Source organism: Pseudophryne corroboree, chromosome 1 (assembly GCF_028390025.1).
Source record: "Pseudophryne corroboree isolate aPseCor3 chromosome 1, aPseCor3.hap2, whole genome shotgun sequence".
Classification (NCBI taxonomy): domain Eukaryota; kingdom Metazoa; phylum Chordata; class Amphibia; order Anura; family Myobatrachidae; genus Pseudophryne; species Pseudophryne corroboree.
Genome location: NC_086444.1, coordinates 999,475,162 through 999,501,802, shown reverse-complemented (window position 1 = coordinate 999,501,802; position 26,641 = coordinate 999,475,162). Strand labels below are relative to the sequence as shown.

Sequence of the window (26,641 nt, the reverse complement as noted above, 5' to 3'; positions counted from 1 at the left end):
ACTGCAACTCAGTAGACATCTCTATTTAGAGCAGAGTACGTTACAAGCTGTTCATGCTACTTAATACTCAAATAGAAAATACTGTACAGAGAGCTTTTATCTCTCCCCTTTATACTTAAAAAGATAACACTTGCCGTTATAGCCTTTAGAGCAGAGTATGTTACATGCTGTTCATGCTAAGCTCCTGGATGCCAAAACACGGTGCTTAGTGTCTCTCTGCAGTATTTTCTATTTGAGTACTAAGTAGCACGAACAGCTTGTAACGTACCCTGCTTTAACACGTTCGTTTGTGTCTGTATACACTATTTAATTTATTGATTTATTGTTGTTTTTTGGGTCCCTACAGAGAATGAATATTTTCGACAGCGTCTCTGAACTCACCACCTCCCCCCTCACCCTCCCCCCTTCCCTGAGAGACTGATCTTTTCAGACAAAGAGGCCAACACATTGAGGGTAATTCAGAGTTGATCGCAGCAGCAAATTTTTTAAATTGTCTCTCTCCGTCTGACCATTAGTCTGTGTGTACAGTATACAGTAACGTTACAGTCGTCACTGATCATTTGCCATAGCTTATAGATCAATCCGCCGCTATTCGCTCTACAGTACTGGATTAGTGGAGCATTAGCCACCCAGTGGTGAAGATGTGTATTGCATGCTGCTTATGAAGTCATGCCTCAATGCGTCTGTTCGTGCAACATCTGAACAACCTAAGCTATTGCTTAGGCATAACTAATTCTCTGTTTAGGCGGAGAAACCGCAAGGATGAGGGAGGCTCCATCTGTATGAACAGTTGATTACATGTTATGGCACCCAGACTGTATTATTGGTGAAGTGAGTAAGTGTATGCCGGATACTATCTATGTATGTATGTATGTATGTATATATGTATGTGTGTATGTATGTGTGTCTCTCTCTATATATATATATATATATATATATATATATATATATATATATATATATATATATATATATGTGTGTGTGTGTGTATGTGTATATATATATATATATATATATATATATATATATATATATATGTGTGTGTGTATGTGTATATATATATATATATATATATATATATATTTATTTCTCTTACGTCCTAGAGGATGCTGGGGACTCCAAAAGGACCATGGGGTATAAATGGATCCGCAGGAGCTTGGGCACACTATAAAGACTTAAACTGGGTGTGAACTGGCTCCTCCCTCTATGCCCCTCCTCCAGACACCAGTTAGACTTTGTGCCCAGGAGTGACTGGATGCACACTAGGGGAGCTCTACAGAGTTTCTCTAGAATGACTTTTGTTAGGTTTTTTATTTTCAGGGAGATCTGCTGGCTACAGGCTCCCTGCATCGTGGGAGTGAGGGGAGAGAAGTCAGACCTACTTCTGCTTAGTTAAGGGCTCTGCTTCTTAGGCTACTGGACATCATTAGCTCCAGAGGGTTCGATCACTTGGTTCGCCTAGCTGCTTGTTCCCGGAGCCGCGCCGTCAACCCCCTCACAGAAGCCAGAAGAAAGAAGCCAGGTTCATGTGCCGGTCGCTCTGTAGTTTAAGCTCTACGTCGGCAGTGACGAGTTGGTCTTCAGTCCTCTCAAGGAGTACGAAGGTTTATACCTTCCCCGACGAGGTGAGAATTCTGTGGAAGTCAGCTCCTGGTCGACACGGGGCCCTGTCTGAAAGGATCGTTTACAGGAAGCTAAGTGATAATTTATTCCTATACTTTGACCCTGTTTACATTACATGCACATGCGGGAGTGTTTATATTCGGAAAGGCGTCCGATAGAATTGACCTAAAGTGTGTAAGGTTGGTTTCTCCTGTTGGTTTTTCTTATACCATTACGGCGGCTGCCGTGGGTATACAGGAGGGTGACCGGGGAAATGCTGAGGTTGTCTCCGGGAGATACTGGTGTTTTTCCCTGGGACGGTGTATCACTGTTGGGGGGGGATACCTCGGCTCAGTCTATCCCGGGGCATGCTGCTGGTGATTCTACCTTCCTGAGTTAGTCTCCTTCACAAGGGTTGGTGACGCATTCTTTGGTGGGATGTAGTCGTTTTAACCAGTTCGATTCCATTCTTTTTCCTTTTCTGTATGGACAGTGGAAGGTGAAAAAGGTAAGGTTTCTGCAACCTTGTTCGGTTCGCAGAACGGGATGTCGTTGTCTGTTTCTACCACATACATTACATGTCGCGGGGTCTACCTGGCTGGAGGCCACCTTGGTGTGACCTCGTCTACTACGTGTCAGTCAGTCCGGGAATAGACAAGGAACTGTGAGTTACTTAAAGAATCCTAGGGGGACTTTCTGGTGTGACAGATGGTTCCCCTCACTGATTTTTCTGTTAGATCTTGCTGTGCCCCTATGGGAGGGGAGGTGGTACGCAACGCCATACCAGAGGTGCGTAAGGTTCAGGGCTTTGTCCTGATGTCCCTGATTTAAAAAAACAAACAAAAAAAACACAAAGATTTCTCCTTACGATGTTGGACTACAGGATGGAACCTCTCCGACTAGGGAGCTCCACCACGTATGATAGTAAGGGATTCAAGGTGTTTTCTCCGCATTCAGGTTACCTGGATGGGTACTCAGGAATGTATTGGCCATTTCACCGGAGTGATGGCAGTAGGATGGTATTTTTTCCATGGTAAGAGCCATCGTTATTCTGTAAAGTGACACTCTCCTGATTAAGGCGAGGTCAAGCCATAAGTGATGCAAATTGTCGTTTTCTCTCTGACTGTTCTTAGACACAGGGGAAGCCTGTTCTTCCCAACGGCACAGACGTCGGTGGTGGGTATCAGAGTAGATACAGAAAGGTTGAGGTTCTGTGTGTTCCTGTGGACGGTAGTCGGAGGATATGGAGTTGGATCAGATTTAGAGAGTGGCCTTCTTGTCGGTGAGCTGGTCGAATGCCAGAGTGGTTTTCACGAGACCAGTTAGTAGGTGGTCCGGGTCTCCCTTACACATGTGCCGAAATATAATCCTAATTGCCAGGATATCGCTCCTGTGGTGTTTGCTCTGTTCTCACCTCATAGAGGGACGAAGGTTCGGAGCCCAGGATGAGATCCTGGTGTCCATGCATGCAGATCTCCGAGACTGGGGAGTAGTACTTGCAAGGGAAGTATTTCCAGAGTAAAAGGTCAAGCTGGGAAGCTTGTCTGCATTAAGCCTTCTTCAGTTAAGAGATTTTCAATGAACATATGCTTCGTGATCTGCCCGTGCTAATTCTGTCGGACGGCGTGACTGCACTGGTGCATGTAAGCTGCGAGGGCAGAACGAAGAGAAAAGCGGCGATGGCAGAAGCCAAGAAGTTTTCCGCTGGGTAGGAAGACTGGTAAACGCTATATTAGTAGTTTTCGTTCCGGAGGTGAGCGACAGTGAAATAAATTCCTCTGCAGACACGATCGCCATCCGGGCGAAATATAGTCGTCATCGAGAAGTTTTCTCTGAAGTGACAGGTCTTTGAGGAGTGCCTCAGGTGGACATGTTGGCGTCTCGCCCCAAAGAGAGTTCTCAGGGATATTGTTCCGGGTCAGGGGACACTCATGCTATAGCAGTGGACGTCATCGGGACACCTTGGGTGTTTCAGTCGGTCTATGTATCCCGAAGTATAAAGAAATTCTACAAATATAATTTTCAATATACACTCAACGTTACTTGAGTGTATATGAATATTTGATCGGGCGCACAAAAGCAAATATATCTACCTGTAAACACACGTTATCTCTATTAAGGGCATTGAGCACATAGAAGAGACCCCAAGAGGTGGCGATAGGTTCAATCGCCTCTGCAAGCGAGAGGCGTATTGGATCTGTTCGCTCAATACCCTTGTTCCAATGGGTTTGAACGAAAACATTGAAATGAACAACATATGACAAATTAGTCTATGGCCCAATATTGTATGACTATGTATCTATAGAATACTATTACTTTTTTCTTGTGGGTGTCTGGTTATATATATATATATATATATATATATATATATATATATATATATATATATATATATATAATTTATTTTTTTTTATATATAAAAAAACTTGATCAGTCTAGGTCTGGCAATGTTGAAATATTGTCTACTTAAAAAAGCTAAAGTAAATAACTATATAAATTAAGGTTGTGATCTGATTTTGTTGTGGGTCTCGATGTGGCTCGATCCTGTGACCTTGGGAGCTGGAGTCCTAGAACTTACCTGATGAGCTATTGAGATTTATGCTTAAACCAAAGCTCTTAGTAATATTAGGAGTGCTATAGGCATTTTCTGTTTAAATGATACTTATGTTCTCTGTGATGCCATAAATTAAATAATAACGAAATAAGGAAATGTTGTTATGTAGAATACTATAATTTATATACCTGTATGCAATTATTGATGTGTCAACAAAGAATTTAGATACATGTAATCTCCCTTAAGCATGTTTTATCGATTGATAGAGTTTTCCCTATAAAGATAGTTAGGTTTATTTCCTCTGAATGAATTAAGCTGGTGCATCAATTAAATACAGGTGTAGTCCAGACGAATGAGACTTTCTTATTGGCTGAATGGACTTTATAAGCATACCTGCTATGGACACCTGTATCAACCTCCTGAGGAAACCGCTTACCACTAGAGCGGAGAAACGCGTAGAGGACGCTCCATTGTGCACTGTGTTTGCTACAGTCAGCCTGGTTCCCTGCCACTCGTTTCCTCCGTGTGCAAACCTTTCAGTGCGTCTACCAGTTGTGAGGACCGAACGCCGTGACCGCCATATCCGGCAAGCCCTCCCGGGACATCCTGACCGCTGGGTCCAACACCGTTAAGTATCCATGCAGTGTCGGCTTGAAAAATACTAGCAATTTGGTGGAGAAATTTCCGTGACAGCCTGGTCTGGTAATTCCATCTTCTGCATTGTCTGTGTGATTATACTAAACGGATAATTGAACTGCTATAGAGCTCTAATCTGAATTATCATAAAACCATTTTATGCTCTCTAATCATCTGCGCACTTGGAGGACATAATTACAACTGAAAGGCAGATAAAAGGAACCCTGGATTGCTAATTAAGCTTTGACCGACAATTACCAGCTGATTTCTGTTGCTGTAGATCATGATTGGAATCTATCTTTGAACTTTTAAATACAGTTATGTGCACTTTTATGAGCTTATTGAAGCGTCAGCTTATATAGATACTCAATTGAGTTTTTACTATACTATGTGTGTTTAAATTGATATTAAATTTATGAATTGAATTTTAAACCAGCGCTCCTTATGTTTGTCTCTAGTTTATCAGAGATTTATATATTGGTCTATGTATCCCCCCTGTTTTCACGTTTTGGACGGTGATAATCGTAAGAAGAACAAGGCTTCGGGCGATCTTCATTGTTCCGGTCTAACCAAGGAGCGCTTGGTATCCAGTTCTTCAAAATTTGCTCGTAGAAGATCCATGACCTTTCCTCTAAGTGAGGAACTGTTACAGAATGATCCGGGCGTGTATCAATACTTACCGAGGATGCGTTTGACGGCGTGGCGGTTGAACGCCATATCCTGGCCAGAAAGTCTATTCCCAGGTGAAGTCTTTCCCACACTTCTTCAGGCTAGAAATGAAGTAACGGCAAGGTCTTACCGCCGTGTTTGGAGAAAATAGGTGTCTTGGTGTGAATCCAAAATGGCTACTACGGAAGACTTTCCCCTGGGTCGTTCTTCTCCATTGTTTTTTGGAAAGCAGGTGTGGGTGCAGGCTTAAAGGCCCTCATTCCGAGTTGTTCGCTCGCTAGCCGCTTTTCACAGCAGTGCACACGCTCAGCCGCCGCTCTCTGGGAGTGAATCTTAGCTTAGCTGAATTGCGAACGAAGTATTCGCAATATTGCGAAAAGATTTTTCTTTGCAGTTTCTGAGTAGCTCGAGACTTACTCTTCCAGTGCGATCAGTTCAGTGCTTGTCGTTCCTGGTTTGACGTCACAAACACACTCAGCGTTCGCCCAGACACTCCCCCGTTTCTCCAGCCACTTCCGCGTTTTCCCCAGAAACGGCAGCGTTTTTTCACACACACCCATAAAACGGTCAGTTTCCGCCCAGAAACACCCACTTGTCAATCACACTCCGATCACCAGAACGAAGAAAAAACCTCGTAATGCCGTGAGTAAAATACCAAACTTCTTAGCAAATTTACTTGACGCAGCCGCAGTGCGAACATTGCGCATGCGCAGTTAGCGGAAAATCGCACCGATGCGAAGAAAAATAACGAGCGAACAACTCGGAATGAGGGCCAAAGTTAGGCTCCTTTTTAAGTGCGAAGTTTTGGCCTTATAAATTTTCTTTCAAGAAGGAATTGGCAACCTTTACGGAAGTTCGGACCTTCGTGAAAGGAGTATTGCACGTCCACCCTCCATTTGTGCCCCGGTTGGCACCATGGGACCTGGACGTGGTGTTGCATTTTCATGTATCCAACCTTTGTGAAAGGTTGGGTTAAAATTTCTCTCTTGGAAAGTGGTCATGCTATTGGCTTTGGCGTCCGCAAGGCGGATGTCGGAGGTAGCGGCTTTGTCTCACAAGAGTCCTGTTTGATTTTCCAGGTGGATAGAGAGGAATTGAGAACTTGGTTAATAGTTCTGCCAAGAGTGGTTACTGGGTTTCGCAGAAATCAACCTGTTTTGTTCCCAGTGGTTACTTAGGCATTAGCTGATTCAAAGTGTCTCGATGTAGTCATGGCTTTGAATATTTAAGTCGCCATTTTGGGCTCAGGACGCCTGCGTCTATGCAGTCTGTTACACGTTGGATCTGTGATACGATTCGGCGTGCTTGTTCCACGGCTGGATTGCCGTTACAGAAGTCGGTAGAGACCCATTCTACTAGGAAGATGGGCTCATCTTGAGCGGCTGCCCGAGGGGTCTAGGCACTTCAACTTTGCCGAACATCTATGTGGTCGAGGTCAAACACTTTGCTAGGTTTACAGGTTTGATACCCTGGCTGCGGAGGACCTCGTGTTTGCTCAATCGGTGCTGCAGAGTCGTACGCACTCTCCCGCCCGGTCTGGAGCTTTGGTATAGACCTCATGGTCCTTTTGGAGTCCCCAGCATCCTCTAGGACGTAAGCGAAAATAGGATTTTAATACCTACCGGTAAATCCTTTTCTCCTAGTCCGTAGAGGATGCTGGGCGCCCGTCCCAGTGCGTACTGTCTCTGCAGTAATTGGTTAGGGTTACACTCTTGGGGTGTTTCTTTTCTCTATCGTCCTAGTGGATGCTGGGGTTCCTGAAAGGACCATGGGGAATAGCGGCTCCGCAGGAGACAGGGCACAAAAAGTAAAGCTTTTCCAGATCAGGTGGTGTGCACTGGCTCCTCCCCCTATGACCCTCCTCCAGACTCCAGTTAGATTTTTGTGCCCGGCCGAGAAGGGTGCAATTCTAGGTGGCTCTCATAAAGAGCTGCTTAGAGAAAGTTTAGCTTAGGTTTTTTATTTTACAGTGATTCCTGCTGGCAACAGGATCACTGCAATGTCCATTTCGGCCAGAAGAGCTTTATGGACGCGACAGTGGACAGGCGATGCGGATTCAAAACGGCATATGGAAGTTTTGCCGTATAAAGGGGAGGAGTTATTTGGAGTCGGTCTATCAGATTTGGTGGCCACGGCTACAGCCGGGAAATCCACCTTTCTACCTCAAGTCACTCCCCAACAGAAAAAGGCACCGACTTTTCAACCGCAGCCCTTTCGTTCCTTTAAAAATAAGAGAGCAAAGGGCTATTCATATCTGCCACGAGGCAGAGGTCGAGGGAAGAGACAGCAACAGGCAGCTCCTTCCCAGGAACAGAAGCCCTCCCCGGCTTCTACAAAAGCCTCAGCATGACGCTGGGGCTTCTCAAGCGGACTCGGGGACGGTGGGCGGTCGTCTCAAAAATTACAGCGCGCAGTGGGCTCACTCGCAGGTAGATCCCTGGATCCTGCAGATAATATCTCAGGGGTACAGGTTGGAATTAGAGACAGATCCACCTCGCCGTTTCCTGAAGTCTGCTTTACCAACGTCCCCCTCCGAAAGGGAGACGGTTTTGGAAGCCATTCACAAGCTGTACTCTCAGCAGGTGATAGTCAAGGTACCTCTTCTACAACAAGGGAAGGGGTATTATTCCACTCTTTTTGTGGTACCGAAGCCGGATGGCTCGGTAAGGCCTATTCTAAATCTGAAGTCCTTGAACCTGTACATAAAGAAGTTCAAGTTCAAGATGGAGTCACTCAGAGCAGTGATGGCGAACCTGGAAGAAGGGGACTTTATGGTATCCTTGGACATCAAGGATGCGTATCTCCACGTTCCAATTTACCCCTCACACCAGGGGTACCTCAGGTTCGTTGTACAAAACTGTCACTATCAGTTTCAGACGCTGCCGTTTGGTTTGTCCACGGCACCTCGGGTCTTTACAAAGGTAATGGCCGAGATGATGATTCTTCTTCGAAGAAAAGGCGTATTAATTATCCCATACTTGGACGATCTCCTAATAAGGGCAAGGTCCAGAGAACAGCTAGAGATGGGATTAGCACTATCTCAAGAGGTGCTAAAGCAGCACGGATGGATTCTGAATATTCCAAAATCCCAATTAATGCCGACAACTCGTCTGCTGTTCCTAGGGATGATTCTGGACACGGTTCAGAAAAAGGTTTTTCTTCCCGAGGAAAAAGCCAAGGAGTTATCCGACCTGGTCAGGAACCTCCTAAAACCAGGAAAGGTGTCTGTGCATCAATGCACAAGAGTCCTGGGAAAAATGGTGGCTTCTTACGAAGCAATTCCATTCGGCAGATTCCATGCAAGAATTTTCCAAAGGGATCTGTTGGACAAATGGTCAGGGTCGCATCTTCAGATGCACCTGCGGATAACCCTGTCTCCAAGGACAAGGGTATCTCTTCTGTGGTGGTTGCAGAGGGCTCATCTATTGGAGGGCCGCAGATTCGGCATACAGGATTGGATTCTGGTGACCACGGACGCCAGCCTGAGAGGCTGGGGAGCAGTCACACAAGGAAGAAACTTCCAGGGAGTGTGGTCGAGCCTGGAAAAGTCTCTTCACATAAACATTCTGGAACTAAGAGCAATCTACAATGCTCTAAGCCAGGCGGAACCTCTGCTTCAAGGAAGACCGGTGTTGATCCAGTCGGACAACATCACGGCAGTCGCCCATGTAAACAGACAGGGCGGCACAAGAAGCAGGAGTGCAATGGCAGAAGCTGCCAGGATCCTTCGCTGGGCGGAGAATCACGTGATAGCACTGTCAGCAGTGTTCATCCCGGGCGTGGACAACTGGGAAGCAGACTTCCTCAGCAGACACGATCTTCACCCGGGAGAGTGGGGACTTCATCCAGAAGTTTTCCACATGCTAATAAACCGTTGGGAAAGACCAATGGTGGACATGATGGCGTCTCGCCTCAACAAAAAACTGGACAGGTATTGCGCCAGGTCAAGAGATCCGCAGGCAATAGCTGTGGACGCGCTGGTAACACCTTGGGTGTACCAGTCGGTGTATGTGTTTCCTCCTCTGCCTCTCATACCAAAGGTATTGAGAATCATACGGCAAAGCGGAGTAAGAACGATACTAGTGGCTCCGGATTGGCCAAGAAGGTCTTGGTACCCGGAACTTCAAGAGATGGTCACGGACGATCCGTGGCCTCTACCTCTGAGAAGGGACCTGCTTCAACAGGGTCCCTGCCTCTTTCAAGACTTACCGCGGCTGCGTTTGATGGCATGGCGGTTGAACGCCAGATCCTAAAAGGAAAAGGCATTCCAGAAGAAGTCATTCCTACCTTGATTAAGGCAAGAAAGGAAGTCACCGCGAAGCATTATCACCGCATTTGGCGGAAATATGTTGCGTGGTGCGAGGATCGGAGTGCTCCGACGGAGGAATTTCAACTGGGTCGTTTCCTACATTTCCTGCAATCAGGATTGTCTATGGGTCTCAAATTGGGATCTATTAAGGTTCAAATTTCGGCCCTGTCAATATTCTTCCAAAAAGAATTGGCCTCAGTCCCTGAGGTCCAGACTTTTGTCAAAGGAGTACTGCATATACAGCCTCCTGTGGTGCCTCCGGTGGCACCGTGGGATCTAAATGTAGTTTTAGATTTCCTCAAATCCCATTGGTTTGAACCACTAAAAAATGTGGATTTGAAATATCTCACATGGAAAGTGACTATGTTACTGGCCCTGGCTTCCGCCAGGAGAGTATCTGAACTGGCGGCTTTATCTTATAAAAGCCCTTATTTAATTTTCCATTCGGATAGGGCAGAGCTGCGGACGCGTCCGCATTTTCTCCCTAAGGTGGTATCAGCGTTTCACCTGAACCAGCCTATTGTAGTGCCTGCGGCTACAAGCGACTTGGAGGACTCCAAGTTGTTGGACGTTGTCAGAGCTTTAAAAATATACATTTCAAGGACGGCTGGAGTCAGAAAATCTGACTCGCTGTTTATACTGTATGCACCCAACAAGTTGGGTGCGCCTGCTTCTAAGCAGTCGATTGCTCGTTGGATTTGTAACACAATTCAACTTGCACATTCTGTGGCAGGCCTGCCACAGCCTAAATCTGTTAAGGCCCATTCCACAAGGAAGGTGGGCTCATCTTGGGCGGCTGCCCGAGGGGTCTCGACATTACAACTCTGCCGAGCAGCTACGTGGTCAGGGGAGAACACGTTTGTAAAATTCTACAAATTTGATACCCTGGCAAAAGAGGACCTGGAGTTCTCTCATTCGGTGCTGCAGAGTCATCCGCACTCTCCCGCCCGTTTGGGAGCTTTGGTATAATCCCCATGGTCCTTTCAGGAACCCCAGCATCCACTAGGACGATAGAGAAAATAAGAATTTACTTACCGATAATTCTATTTCTCGGAGTCCGTAGTGGATGCTGGGCGCCCATCCCAAGTGCGGATTATCTGCAATACTTGTACATAGTTATTGTTAACTAATTCGGGTTATTGTTTAGGGAGCCATCTTTCAGAGGCTCCTCTGTTATCATACTGTTAACTGGGTTTAGATCACAAGTTGTACGGTGTGATTGGTGTGGCTGGTATGAGTCTTACCCGGGATTCAAAATCCTCCCTTACTGTGTACGCTCGTCCGGGCACAGTACCTAACTGGAGTCTGGAGGAGGGTCATAGGGGGAGGAGCCAGTGTACACCACCTGATCTGGAAAAGCTTTACTTTTTGTGCCCTGTCTCCTGCGGAGCTGCTATTCCCCATGGTCCTTTCAGGAACCCCAGCATCCACTACGGACTCCGAGAAATAGAATTATCGGTAAGTAAATTCTTATTTTCTGTCGGCTGTTGCTGGCGTTGTGCATGCCAGGGCGTGCAGTGTATTATTATTGGTTGTCGTGACACACAGGTTGTGTTACCTATTCTCTCAGCATATGGCTGTATGGTTTTCATACCGTGAGCTGGTATTCTGTTGAATGCCATGCTTTGCGGCAGGTTCGTGGTGTGTGCTGGTATAACACTCACTGTGTTAATTTAAAAAAATTCTTTCCTCGAAATGTCAGTCTCTCCTGGGCACAGTTTTCTAACTGGGGTCTGGAGGAGGGGCATAGAGGGAGGAGCCAGTTCACACCCAGTTTAAGTCTTTATAGTGTGCCCAAGCTCCTGCGGATCCGTCTATACCCCATGGTCCTTTTGGAGTCCCCAGCATCCTCTACGGACTAGGAGAAAAGGATTTACCTGTAGGTATTAAAATCCTAATATATATATATATATATATATATATATATATATATATATATATATATATAAATAACATTTTTTGGAAAGGGGGGGATAGGGGTATCTGCGACTAGCAGTGTCTAATATATTAATAAAAAATGAAGAATATTATGATACGGTTTATATAAAAATAACACAATATTTATTTATACAATTTAAGACATGATGTTGGATAAAAAGTATATGGAGAGTAAAAGCCTAAAAAAAATTTTTTATAAAAATTACAAGGTACAAAAAAGAAAAAAATGACTGAATGGCTATGTGCAATTTAGCTAGAACCCAGGATAAAAAAATTCATTAATCTAAAACTTCATCAAGGAGTCTTAAGGATGAAACGCGTTGGGTGTACCTCTACTGACTCCATCTCTAAAGATAAGCACTACTCTCTTATCTCTAAAATATATATATCAGTTTTATATTATAGGTTTTAGATTAATGAATTTTTTTATCCTGGGTTCTAGCTAAATTGCACATAGCCATTCAGTCATTTCAGTCATTTTTTTCTTTTTTGTACCTTGTAATTTTTATAAAAAATTTTTTTTAGGCTTTTACTCTCCATATACTTTTTATCCAACATCATGTCTTAAATTGTATAAATAAATATTGTGTTATTTTTATATAAACCGTATCATAATATTCTTCATTTTTTATTAATATATTAGACACTGCTAGTCGCAGATACCCCTATCCCCCCCTTTCCAAATTTTAAACTCCAAAGGCAGCTTATCCCTGCCTAATATTTAGGGGCTAGCTGACACCTTATATCTATAAAGGAGTGTCTTTTATTAAAGTATTTCACTATATTATTCTATCTGCTCACATCCACCTGTGGCGCCGTACCCCCACTGCTCAAACGTATGTATGTATGTATGTATGTATGTATGTATGTATGTATGTATGTATGTGTGTGTATGTAGCTCTGGAATTATCACATATAGGCATGATAGTAGGTAATTGGCTATTCGTTGTGCCAGATTATGAATAGTAAACTCATTTATAATTGAAATTGTGTGACCAAATTTAAACTGAAATTCAGACATAATAATGTAGTATGTCATCCTAGTGTACCAGTAGCCATGAGTTTGTATCTGCCATGGTCTCTGATCTTTTCATCTAGTGTCAGGTTCTTTCCTATGAAAATCTCTATAAGCCAGTGACTTTTGTCACATAACTCTTTGTGCTTACAGTATGATCTTACGTGTGGCAGTCTAAGCTGTACTGTAACATTCTATGCTCTCAAGCTTGCGGTCACATTCTCCTACTAACTACACTGCAGATTTGATATTGAGATAAGGAAACAGTGAAGCTGGTGATGGCTATGACATTGTAGGCTGGAAGGTACAAGGCACCTGAGGGGGGTATAGCGGGTAATAGAGGCTTGGTTGTCAGTCCTGTATGACGCATAGGCCCAAATGTATTAAGCTTTAAAAAGTGATAAAGTGGAGACGAATAAAGAGTGATAAATGACCAGCCAATCGGCTTCCTAACTGCCATGCATCAGCTCCACATCTTCACTTTTTAAGGCTTAATGCATTTGGCCCATACTCTTGTGTCATCTTCCTAATTAGATACGAATCACTCCCCTAATAGTGGTAAATAATATACTTATTAAATAACTAAGTAAAACGTGATCTGAGCAAAACATTTGACTGCAATCTGTAGGCCCAATGTGTGCGATTTCCCTGAAGCCTCCTGATTTTTATTTATTATTTGATCAATCGCATGTTGTTGTTTCAGTTTTAATTTTCCAGCCAGCATGATGGGATTTCTGTGGAATCCCTATCATTTTTATCGGTATAACAATGATTGGGTTTTTCATTTGATAATGGATGTGTGAGTGAACGGAGCCTCTGCTGCTTACCGGACCATGGCCACTAACATTCCTCTATAAAGAAAAGCACTCGTTCACAGTCCTGAATGTTTCTGCTGTTTGTTTTTGTGTGTGGCAGCCATTCTACCATTGTTTTAGTGTTTTCCATTAATTGTCTGCCCTTACCTATGCTAGAGTTACAAATACACCGTTCTAGTTAGCCTACCTTATTTCCTTGCCATCCAAACCATGCCAGCACTATAGTCTGTGCATGCAGAATTAATAAAGCAATACCTCTGCAGCAGACAGAGCAAGCCAGTTCTGCTAAGAGACACTTGTTTTTGTAAACACCATGTGATGTAGCCCCAGCCATTCTTACACTTCATACATTAAATGGTGAACAGGACGCTCTGTACAGCCTGGCAGCTACCTATGGAAGCAGGCCAATCTCTACAGGAGGAGGGAAGGCCCAACACAAAGAAAAACAGGTAGGCTTCCCGCATGCCTATGCCTCTGCAACACCTGTGTACCACTTGCCATGATCATATCCCCTTTGTGCATGTTTCCTGTGTATTGCTTATAACACCTAAATGAAAGCTTTAACCTACAGCTTGAGGGCCTGCAGTACTTCCTAGCTATGAACATACTAACACAATTAAAAGCCTACACATGTGCTGTATTCTGTCCTTGGAAACTGCTCTATGGGGTGATTCAGACCTGATCACTGCTGTGCGTTTTCGCACAGCGGGCGATCAGGTCCTAACCGCATGCACCGGAATGCACATGCGCGTCGGACAACGACAACGGGCATCGCCAGTCAGTGAGGGGATGGTGCGAAAAATTCGATCGTATGGGCTTTTGCAAGGTGATTGATAGGAAGAGTCAGTTTCTTGGTGGCAACTGACCGTTTACAGGGAGTGGCCGGAAAAACGCAGGCGTGCCCAATCGTTTTCAGGGAGGGTGTGAGACGTCTGCTCCGGCCCCGATCAGCCTGTTCTCATCGCACTGTAGGAGTAAGTCCTGGGCTGCGCACAGACTGCACACACTGGATTTTTGCAGCTCGGCGTACACATGGGATCTCACACTTGCATGGCGAATTTACACTCCCCTCCTGGAGGCGGCGACTATCCGAACGCAGGACAGCAAACTTTGCAGCCCAGCAATCAGGTCTGAATCAGCCCCTATGCCTTCAGCCATGCAAACTATCCTAATCCTGCAACTGACTGATAGCTGGACATGTTTAACCCTTTGCTTGTGAATGATACATGCATCTGTACTAAACATAATGCACTGCAAATTTGTTTCTGCTACTGTACATTGTAATAATAAATGGTAAAATGGTTTGTCTCATTGAAAGACTACTGTCTGCTTTTAACTTTCACTTTCTCTAGTATGCTACTACAAACAGTAGGTGCTTATGGTGCTTATTAAGTTTCCACATTTAATGACCTATTAGATAATAATACTGTGTTGCTGCTCAAGATATGCTTAGAGATGTTGCATAACTGCAACATGTATGTCTAGAGCAGGCATGTCCAAAGTCCGGCCTGGGGGCCAATTGTGGCCCGTGCTCAAATTTTTACCGGCCCGCAGCCTCTGTGAAAGCTATATTAGGGGCGTGGCCTGGCGTCTGAAGGCTAGAGAGTTGTGTCTCGGCCGAGCTCCTACAAGGGCTACCCATAAACAGCTAAAGCAGACATCTTCTCCCCGCTAAGCCCACTTTTCTGCTCACCCGATATTGAGGAGACCGGAGGGGACTGAGCAGCGGAGCCGAGGAGTGTATAAACTCGCTCCTGCGGGCTGCGGCCTTTCCCTCCACCTTAGGCCGGGATCCGCAGCACAGCGCGCCCCATCCGCGGGCATGCTGGACAACACGGAGAGACACAGCGTGACATGAAGCGGCCAGCGGTGTCCTCCGCTAGACATCCCCACTCTGCTGGACCCCTGCTTCTGCTATGGATTGGCGGCTAGTTTACTGTGCTCCCCTGGGACGGCACACATGTGGTGATGGCCATCCTGAAATGGTCTGTGATACTAATTTTATGATCTCCCCCATCTAAACAATTATATATATATATATATATATATATATATATATATATATATATCTCAAGGTGCACTATTACTGGGACCCCCTCTTCTATATCTGGATAGGTGTGTGCTATATCTGGATCCTTTATAACTGAACAGTGCCAGCCCTTATTTACATGTTATAAAGATACGCTGTGCAACTTTTCCAAGGAAATCTGTCACAAATGCAGCCCAATACCACACCTTTCCCATCGCTGCAGGAAATAATGACCAGTTTTCCAGAGAACAATATCTGCGCAAATGAGGAGGTATGCAGCAGACATCTAATCTTTGGCTGAGGAGTTTCAACAGCGCTTTCAGGATTTTGCAGCTATTAAAAAGGTGATCACACGAGTATCTGTGGATCATGCTCTAGACCAGGGGTGTCCAAACTTTTTGCAAAGGGGGCCAGATTTGGTGAGGTGAAAATTTGTGGGGGCAGACCATTCAGCCTGACATTCTTTGAACCATTAATCACTTCAGAAGACTAAAGAAGTAACTTTTCTTACCTGCTCTAATGTGAAGTGTGATACTGAGATCTTGACTGCAGTAAATAGGTCAGGTCTGGCTCAAAGACAGTGGTTTTGATGCGCAAGATGTCTTGCAGGTGAGAGTTACTTAGTCTACACGGTTTTTGTTATGGTTCATAACTGAGAATGTCTTCTCACACAAGTATGTTGAGCCAGACAAGCTCAGCATTTTCTTAGCAAATGTTCAAGTCTCTTGGAACCTGCCTTTATCCAGCTGGTGGTAAAAGTTGACAAGAGGGAGCTGTTGGTACCAACTGCGAAACTCTGCATCACACCGCAGCTCAATGAGCTCCAGCTTCTGGTGGTCTGGAGCGTTATCAGGAACCACAGAGAAAGGAGAGGAAAAAAGTGTGATCACCTTTTTAATAGCTGCAAAATCCTGAAAGCGCTGTTGAAACTCCTCAGCCAAAGATTAGATGTCTGCTGCATACCTCCTCATTTGCGCAGATATTGTTCTCTGGAAAACTGGTCATTATTTCCTGCAGCGATGGGAAAGGTGTGGTATTGGGCTGCATTTGTGACAGATTTCCTTGGAAAAGTTGCACAGCGTATCTTTATAACATGTAAATAAGGGCTGGCACTGTTCAGTTATAAAGGATCCAGATATAGCACACACCTATCCAGATATAGAAGAGGGGGTCCCAGTAATAGTGCACCTTGAGATATATATATATATATAATTGTTTAGATGGGGGAGATCATAAAATTAGTATCACAGACCATTTCAGGATGGCCATCGCCACATGTGTGCCGTCCCAGGGGAGCACAGTAAACTAGCCGGCCATTCGGCCGCCAATCCACAGCAGAAGCAGGGATCCAGCAGAGTGGGGATGTCTAGGGGAGGACACCGCTGGCCGCTTCACGTCACGCTGGGTCTCTCCGTGTTGTCCAGCATGCCCGCGGATGGGGCGCGCTGTGCTGCGGATCCCGGCCTAAGGTGGAGGGAAAGGCCGCAGCCCGCAGGAGCGAGTTTATACACTCCTCGGCTCCGCTGCTCAGCCCCCTCCGGTCTCCTCAATATCGGGTGAGCAGAAAAGTGGGCTTAGCGGGGAGAAGATGTCTGCTTCAGCTGTTTATGGGTAGCCCTTGTAGGAGCTCAGCCGAGACACAACTCTCTAGCCTTCAGACGCCAGGCCACGCCCCTAATATAGCTTTCACAGAGGCTGCGGGCCGGTAAAAATGTGAGCACGGGCCACAATTGGCCCCCGGGCCGGACTTTGGACATGCCTGTCCTATGGGCATCAACACCTAAGTGGAGGCTTCAGGTTACTGCTCGTTCCCTTCTAAGTCCATGATTCCAAAGATGACCAACGCTAATGAACCTGTTGAATGGGTTAACACAACTGATAGTCACATAAGAGGCGGTCACTTGGCTAAATCACATAACATGTATTAGACTTACTGCATGCACAATGTTTCTAAATTCCTGTTGGGTTACAAAGGAAACATGTTTTTTATTGTATTCCTGTACATCAGCTGTTGCTAATCAATTAATGTCCCTATCACTGTATGCATGCCATGCAAATTCAAACCTTTTACATTAAGGACTTCATTTTGTTTGTCATTTTTAGACTTCTGCTGCTTGATAGAATATTTAAAAGATGATTGTGTGTCTAAAAACAGATACAAATATTGTGTTGCTGAAAGGAAATTTATTACTGTATTATTTATTACAAGGGAGAAATGATGTAATAGGCAGTATAGCTGAACAGTAATGATATTGTGTAAGCAGAACACTGCAGTGCGACCTACGCAGCGATTGTGTAGCATATGTTCAACTAGATTTATTCTGGTATAATAGTGCGTTATTCCTTTTATTTTAGTTTTTTTAGTTATTTTCTTTGGCAGCCATATCAGTGTCTTCCCCCAACCCCCTCTTTCCATTATTGTAAAATTAATTATTAAAATAATTCCTCTAGTCCTTTTTGTAAGTGATGTAAGGCCGTCCTAACATGGACATTTTTATAGAGGGGAAATGACGATCCTTAGCTGTAAGACCATGCCAGCTGTAGAATAATGTCTTTACAGTGATCTTTACAAGAGCCCTAAACCGCTCTAACAGATCTATCTTCTAACCCTTCGCCTAGCAGCATTGGGCTCTTCAGCTCTGAGTGGGCTAACTGTTCCATACGTGTCTAATTACAGCATATGATGCAAACATACATGTCTTTTTTGTGGTGTAGGAGTATTTGGCAAGGCTCAGGCAAATCAGGCTCCAGAATTTTAATGAACGGCAGCAAATCAAAGCCAAGCTTCGTGGGGAAAAGGTAAGGACAATATAAAACGATTGTTATGTTAAGGGTATGTCGGCCGCACAATAAACTTTCTTACAGATGTATTGGTACCAATAGTTAACATCCATATTGTGTCTTTAATATGTGGCCATGAAGTATCTTTAATTGACCGGCACTCAGTAGGCCTATCTTATATTCAACTTAGTTAAGTATCATGGGTAAAGTTCAGCCTTATTCATCTATTCGGCATATGTATTGAGGAGGACATTTGTATTTTTCAAATCAGAAATGTTTTAAACCGGGCATTCCCAACATCGGTCCTACAGACTACTAGACAATACACTACATGAGCAATATCGTTGAATGATTTCCCTTTAACTTCCCGGAGTCCTGGACAAACACACACTGAGCGATTTTTACAAATGACCAACGATATACAGGAGTCATCTGATACTAGGATTTACCAGCTACTGGGTAGGAATTTCATGGTGTTCGTTCGTCCATTGTTCGTAGTGTACACGCTGAACAATATGCACCTTATCGATAACAACATAGCCAAAATTGAGCTGCATGCACAGACGACAGAAAATCTTGTTAACGACCCATGGGAGAGCACATCATTCATCGTTCATAGCATACACACTACATTTAAAATATCGCCTGGTGTGTACGCACCTTAACAGTCCAGGTATTAGTGATATCCAAGCTTCAGCACAGATAGTGAAATCCAAAATAACTGAGGTACTAATTAAGGTACCTGTGCTCAAGCATGGCTATCACAAAAAAATGGACCATTAGTGTGCCGTGAGGACCGAGGTTGGGAATGTCTGGTGTAAACTCAGGAGAGTATTTGTTATACCTAGATTTGTTGGTTGGCATAAAGGTTTCCTCCACTTGGACTTAAATGGCTCTCTCATTGAATGGTTAAGAATCTGAATTATTGATCCTGATTACACTAGCCCAGTGCAGTTTTTGCCTCAGGCAAGGGAAACTAATTCCTGAAAACAAGGCTGTTTCCCCCAAAACACACAGGTTTCACTGAACCTGTGTGTTTTTGGTAGAAAAGGTATTTTTTTTCTTATTTTTCAGGTGGCCAAATTGGATTGCCTGAAAAAAATACTGGAGAAACATCGGGAAAAACGTTCTATTTCTTGTCCTTTAAATTTCCCCCTTAGTCTAAGTTATTGTATTGAGTGCGTTTTGGGTGTTCCCTTCTCTGGTTCTTCTTCCCAGGAAGACAAAGCTTTGCAATATGCCGTCACGGAGTTTAGTTGCTGGATTTATGGCCTGGTTGCTGAAGCCAGGTGTGTCCAGCACAAGGGTCTGTCTGAAGAAGTATTTCAGACAGTTCTCTGTGTCAGAAAACCAATATCTGGTAATATCGGGTCTTATCTCCTTCTGCAAGGTTTTCAATTCATGACATTGGTCCTGTCTCATTCCACATTTATACCCCTTTTCCACTAGCTCCTTAAAACACGGGTAAATGCGCGGGGGCGCACATTTACCCGTGTTTTTCCCTAGTGGAAACAGTTCCCCCGGCAAATTCCCGGATCAAGTGATCCGGGAATCCTACCCAGGTAGCTAGCCGGGTTGAACACGTGTTCAACCCGGCTAGCTGTCTAGTGTGAACGGGTGCCGTGTCGAGGCGACACGGCTCCCGTTCACTGTGTATAGGGAGGGCGGCGCTGGGAGACCATGTGATCTCCCAGCACCGCCCCTGCCGCGTCACTAATGCGTCACCAACCCGGCAATATGCCAGGTTGGTGAGCGCTGTCATTAGGGGCTGTAGCACGGGTCGCAGCCGTGTCAGGCGTCACGGCTGCGACCCGTGCTTTAAGTGGAAAAGGGGTATCATTATCTGTTCCCTTAACTCACAGTGGTTTGGACAAAGTTTTCTCTCCGATGCTCATATATTACCAATACTTCTGCTTTACCAGATTAGTCTAGTTTTCTTTCTTCATTTATTTTTTTCCTCAAAAGCTTTACATCTTGAAATCTGAGTTTTTGGTGACATAATGAAAGACCTTTATCCTTCCATGTATTTTTTGGGCCATAACGGGGGGTTTAAATTGTGAGCAATGTGCCGCCAGGCATCGCTGCAGTGTCCAGCTGCTTACATATCAGCCAGTTATGGTAGTTCCAACATTGCAAGTTTTTCCTTGCACCTCCATGGGGTCTGAGGGGGAACTTGAGATGCTGGTAGGTGTGATTTGCTATTCCATGAGGATAGATCAGATCAGTGGCAGGAAATTGGGGAATGAATGCTCATATAAGGAGTACAGATGGAGCCGCACTCATCTAGTGCAGCTCCATCGCATACGTGCTCTCCCGTCATGACTAGGCGATCCGTTCGCCTAGCCCCGCCGGGAGTACACCGAGACACTCTCCCATTCTTTTTTTTTTTTTTTTTAAGAACAGTTTATTGAAAGATTTTAACTTTATAATACAGCAAAGACATTTCAGTAAGTATGCATAATGAGCAATAACAGCACAAATACAAAGAGAAAAGGAAAGAAATAGAAAAAAAAACAAAAGAAAAACTGTGGGGGGCAAAAAGAGATGGGGGGGAGGGGGTGGGGGAAGGAGGGGGAGCCACAACACTCCATTGTAAAGCCAAGGAAGCTGGAATATGCATATTAGTGACTTCAGAACAATAGACATAAGAACACTGTCAGGACGATTTCCACTACATGAGACATCACCTCTGTCTACTATACACCCAAATGAAGAGTAATAAAGAAGAGCCTACTTGATCATCAATCACTACAGACTGCAGGCAAAGGGGGGGAAGGGCATCATGGAAACGTAACCAAGGAGCCCACGTTTAAGAGAAGGTGGAAGATCTACTCTCCACCACACTGGCCAGGAATTCCATCTGATAAGTATTCCAAATGGCTATTGTAATGGCGGCCATAGATAGAATAGTATCGGATTTCCACTGAAAGGCAATCCTGCTCTTCACTGCATTTGTGATGTGCCAGATTAGTCTGTTCCGCTCTCTCCATGCCTCGGATCTCCCGCGGAAGAAGGAAATAGGAGGGAGAGAATGGGACCCTAGCATTAGTGACATAAAAGATCAGCCTTTTAACCGCGAGCCATAACGAGGAGATTTTTGGGCATTCCCAAAATATATGGAGCAGGGTGCCTTCCATTCCACAACCCCTCCAACAGAGGCCCGAAGAGTCTGGAAATATACGCTTTAGACGAGAAGGGACCAAGTACCATCTCGTATAAATTTTATAAGCGTTTTCTCTATGTTTGATTGCCATTGCGGAGGTAACTATATCTCGTCTAATTTGGGTCCACGTGTCAGGACCCAGCTGCTCACAGAAGTCTGATTCCCACGCTACCTCATGTTTAGCCAAAGGAGGTTGGTTATGAGAAAGCATCATCCGATATAATGTGGAAATTAGGCCCTTAGTCGGCGGCCGCCGAAGGCGGAGCCGCTCCAGTGGGGACCCCGACCAAACTCCAACTCTTCGAGACCAGGCCGAGTGAAAGCTGCGCAACTGCAAGTATTGGAAAAACACTGTTGCGACAATTGGAATCTATCGTGCAAGGCGGTAAAATCTGGGAAGCCTCGCAAGGGAGCTAAATCATTAAGAAACAGCAAGTTGTGAGACTTCCAGTTACTGAAACTATTGCGGCCACAGCCCTCGGGGAATGCGGGGTTATCCCATAATGGGCAGAGTGACGGGGGGGAGGAGATCAACGAATAAGTCTTGCAGAGCCTATCCCATATGGTGAGGGTCAAAGCAATAGGCGGAAAAAGGGACAACGTGGAAGGTCGTTGAGTTCGGGGAATCCAGAGCAGGGTAGCGACCGAAGTCAGCTGCATAAGTGCAGATTCGATCTGTACCCAACGTCTAGAGAAGTCCCCAGTATGCCACTGAGTGGCCTGTGATAGCTGCGCAGCGTAATAGTAGAGTTTCAGATTGGGGACCCCCAAACCTCCTTCCTTAGCCCCGTTAAACAGAGTCTTAAGACGGACTCTAGGTCTTTTACTGGCCCATAGGAACAAGGATACCTTTTTCTGCAACGTAGTGAATACATGAGGGTATTGCAATTGGAAGGGCCTGAAAGAGATAAAGTAGGCGGGGCAGAACATTCATTTTTAGAGCGTTCGCTCTGCCAGTCAAAGAGATAAGCTGACTAGACCACCTTGTGAGATCTGCTGATATTGAGTTGAGAAGCCTAGGGAGGTTGGAAGAAAAAAGTTGAGTAGTTTTTGGTCAGTGGTCAGGTAAATTCCGAGGTATTTCATATGTAAATGTTTCCACTTGAAGGAGAAGTTCGAAGCCAGGGACTGTCTGAGCGGGTTGGGGAGGAAGAAGTCTAAGACTTCCGACTTTGAATCATTAATTTTGAAGTTGGAAATGTCGCTAAAACTTTGTAGGATTCGGAATAAATTAGGGAGGGAGATAAGCGGGTTAGAGACAGTGAGGAGGACATCGTCCGCATATAGGGAAATTTTATGGTCATCAGAGCCAATAGTGATGCCTGACACATCAGGGCAGTTACGTATTTTGGAGGCCAGGGTCTCAATCATGAGGGCGAAAATAAGGGGGGACAAGGGGCATCCCTGCCTGGTGCCATTATGTACTGTAAAAGGTTGCGACGCACAACCATTAACTAGGACACGGGCCGTGGGGGAGTTGTACAGTGCATTTATGCCCGATAAGAACTTATCCCTAAAGCCGAAGTGGGCTAGTGTCCTATGCATATATAGCCAGGAGACGCGGTCAAAGGTCTTTTCTGCGTCTAAGCCCATGACCAGCGACGGTTTTTTTGAGGTATTAATAAATTGAATAGTGTCTATTGCCCTTCCAATATTGTCATAGGCCTGCCTACCCGGCATGAACCCCACCTGATCAGGATGAACCAGATGGGATATCACTCCAGCGAGGCGGTTGGCTAAGATTTTGGCAAACATTTTCAGATCCGAATTTAACAGCGAAATGGGCCTATAATTGCTGCAACTAGTAGGGTCTCGATCGGGTTTTGGAATAACTACTATTTCTGCAGCAGTAGTGGCATTATCGAACGAGGATCCGGCCAGTATATTATTGAAGAAGTCTCTCAGGAAGGGAGTAAGGGACTGTCTGAGTTTCTTGTAGTATAAGGCGGGGAGCCCATCTGGGCCTGGGGCAGAAGAGTTTTTGAGCGATTTAATTTCCAAGTCAATCTCTTCGGCAGTTATGTCCGCATTAAGAGAGTTAAGGTGTGTGACTGACAGTTTTGGCAGAGAGGAGCTAGAAAGAAATGCATCTGTGCGGCTTTGCAGATCCGCAGTATCGACAGGGGTGGGTAAATTATGGACTGGTAGAATTTCCGGAAACTATTTGCTATTTTTTGGGGGTCATAGATCGGCCTGTTCTGAGCATTATTAAGACAAAGTATTCTGCTCCTTTGTTTCTGAGAGCGTAAACGGGCGGCCAGGAGAGAGTCCGCCTTATCACCCCTAGCATACAATTTGTGCTGCAGCCATCTCATCGTCTTGGCGGCTTTAGCAGAGAGAATCTGATGTAATTGTCCTTTAAGGGTTAAGAGTTTGCTATAGATTGACCGTTTAGGATTCAGTTGATGCTTACGGGTGAGAGCTTCGATCTGATGCTCAAGATTCTCAATCGCTTGGGAATCTTTGAGTTTCTGCGCCTTTGCCAAAGAGATAAACTGGCCTCGGATAGAAGCTTTATGAGCTTCCCATACCAAAGCAGGAGAGATCTCAGGGGTGACGTTGAGTTCGAAAAATTTGTCTAGTGTCTTCCTCGTCTGTTCCACAAATTCCCTCTTCAGGAGGAGCGAAGAATTCAACCTCCACCGGAAGAAAGAGGGTGCAGGCCGCGAAGAGGACAACGACAATGAGACCGCCAGATGATCTGACCACACCACCGGAGTAACCCAAGCTCTAGACAGTCCCCGGGTGGAACCCCCATCAATTAGAAAAAGATCAATTCGAGAGTGGACTCTGTGGGGGATAGAGTAATTGGTATAGGTACGCTTGGAAGAGTAAAGAACTCTCCAGGCATCAAACAGACTCTGTGAAGAAATAGTGTCAGCCAATCTCTTGGATTCTCTAACCGTTGCGGGGCTCGGTCTCTTAGAGTTGGAGCGGTCCCAGTGAAGATCAGTCACAGCATTCCAATCGCCCCCCACGACTACCCGACCCTTGGTGAGTTCAGTCCGTTTTGGGAAGAAATCTCTATGGAAAGCACCCTGCTCCAGATTAGGGGCGTAAACCGAGGCGACAGTGAAGAACGACTGTCCCAGGTTCAGCACAAGTATATTAAAACAGCCCTTCGGGTCTGAGAAAGAGTGGTCAATTGAGTAAGAGAGACTATGGTGTAGGAGAATCGCTGTCCCTTTTTTGTTTCTTATCTGCGGAGGAAAAGAAAGCCTGTGGGTAAGCTCTAGAGGACAGGGACGGGTGAACTGCTTTGAAGTGTGTCTCCTGCAAGAGGACTATGTCAGCCTTCTGTTTTTTTAAAAATTGTATTGCCATAGTTCTCTTGCAAGGAGAGTTCAAGCCGTTGACATTTAACGTCAAAATATTAAGACTCATGGTGGATACCAATGGGACGGCAGGAAGGCAACATGTCCGTGAGGTCTACACCAGGAGTGTGGGTGCACAAGGAGAGGGGAGGATAGTAAAATTAGGAATAAGGCAGAGAAAAATAGGAACAACAGTCTATAGACCAGTAGTAGAAAAAAATATGGTCGAAGTCTCAAGGACTCGATGGACATCACAGTTAAAAGGCTCCACCTACGAAGATGGGGCCCACTGTGATGGGGGGTGGGGGTGGGGGGAGGACCAGCAGTCCAGCAAATAGAATACACAGAACAATTACGCTGGCTATTGAGCCGGCGATATAACGTGACATAACAGACTCAAGTAAACACTGGTGGGACCGGGAAACCCCTCTAATGAAATGAGACTAAAGACTATCTCGACTATAAAGACTATACAGGGGGGGAAGCCCTAACATTACCTATCTATAGATGAAAAGAGAAAGGGAACTGGCTGAAACATGTGTAAACAGGAAAGTCGGCCTAGCATATCAACACTGGAATACAACCTAACATGGTAGAAGCCACGAAGAAAAAAAAAATGAAAATAAATAAATCAACACAATGTAGTAAACATTAAGCAACATACGATGAAGGTAATAAGCGTCCCTGGAACCTGAAAGAAAAAAGATTAATCAAGTGTGGAAAAAACATATCGGCACAGATCGTCACAAAACACTCCACAGGGTCCAACTAAATAGTCGACCACTCGGCCTGTGGCGGACCGCATGTTTTCGGGCTACGGGCTCGACTACGGGATGGAGACTCAGCAGAGGCCGAAATGATACCAAGTTTCTGAAGGGAATCCAGTCCTTCTCCTGGGGTCTTCACCACCTGGGACCTTCCATTGAACGAGAATTGGAGTGAAAACGGAAAACCCCACCTATAGAGGATCTTCCGATCTCGTAAAGCTTTAGTAACCGGCAACAATTCCCTTCTTTTCTCTTACGTACTAGAGGATGCTGGGGACTCCGTAAGGACCATGGGGTATAGACGGGCTCCGCAGGAGACATGGGCACTCTAAAGACTTTAGAATGGGTGTGCACTGGCTCCTCCCTCTATGCCCCTCCTCCAGACCTCAGTTAGATCCTGTGCCCAGAGGAGACTGGGTGCACTGCAGGGGAGCTCTCCTGAGTTTCTCTGAAAAATACTTTTTGTTAGGTTTTTATTTTCAGGGAGCACTGCTGGCAACAGGCTCCCTGCATCGTGGGACTGAGGGGCGAGAAGCAGACCTACTTAAATAATAGGCTCTGCTTCTTAGGCTACTGGACATCATTAGCTCCAGAAGGTCGGAACGCAGGTCTCACCCTCGCCGTTCGTCCCGGAGCCGCGCCGCCGTCCTCCTCACAGAGCCGGAAGATAGAAGCCGGGTGAGTATTAAGAAGAAAGAAGACTTCAAAGGCGGCAGAAGACTTCAGATCTTCACTGAGGTAACGCTGCGCGCCATTACTCCCACACATACACACACATCGGGCACTGTAAGGGTGCAGGGCGCAGGGGGGGCGCCCTGGGCAGCAATTTTAACCTCAAGGGACACTGGCATATGGATTAGATATTGCGGAGGCGGTATATAAAAAAAAAAAACGCCATTATAAATATTTTGAGCGGGACCAAAGCCCGCCACTGAGGGGGTGGAGCTTGATCCTCCAGCACTAACCAGCGCTATTTTCTCCGCAGCACACTGCAGAGAAGCCTGCTCCCCGGACTCTCCCCTGCTGAACACGGTTACAGAGGGCAAAAA

The 26,641-nt window shown here is 45.3% G+C and overlaps 1 protein-coding gene across 3 annotated transcripts in view; it reads left to right on the top strand.

Annotated features, from left to right (window-relative positions):
- The window catches only part of NEK1 (NIMA related kinase 1), a 344,019-nt gene that overhangs the window by 132,088 nt on the left and 185,290 nt on the right, over positions 1 to 26,641 (top strand). For 2 of the 3 annotated variants that reach the window (XM_063920623.1, XM_063920622.1), the window contains 2 exons: positions 13,904 to 13,987; positions 18,283 to 18,366. In XM_063920623.1, the coding sequence (XP_063776693.1) occupies positions 13,904 to 13,987; positions 18,283 to 18,366 (168 nt within the window). The remainder of the gene's footprint in view (positions 1 to 13,903; positions 13,988 to 18,282; positions 18,367 to 26,641) is intronic. The other variant, XM_063920624.1, reaches the window with a different exon arrangement.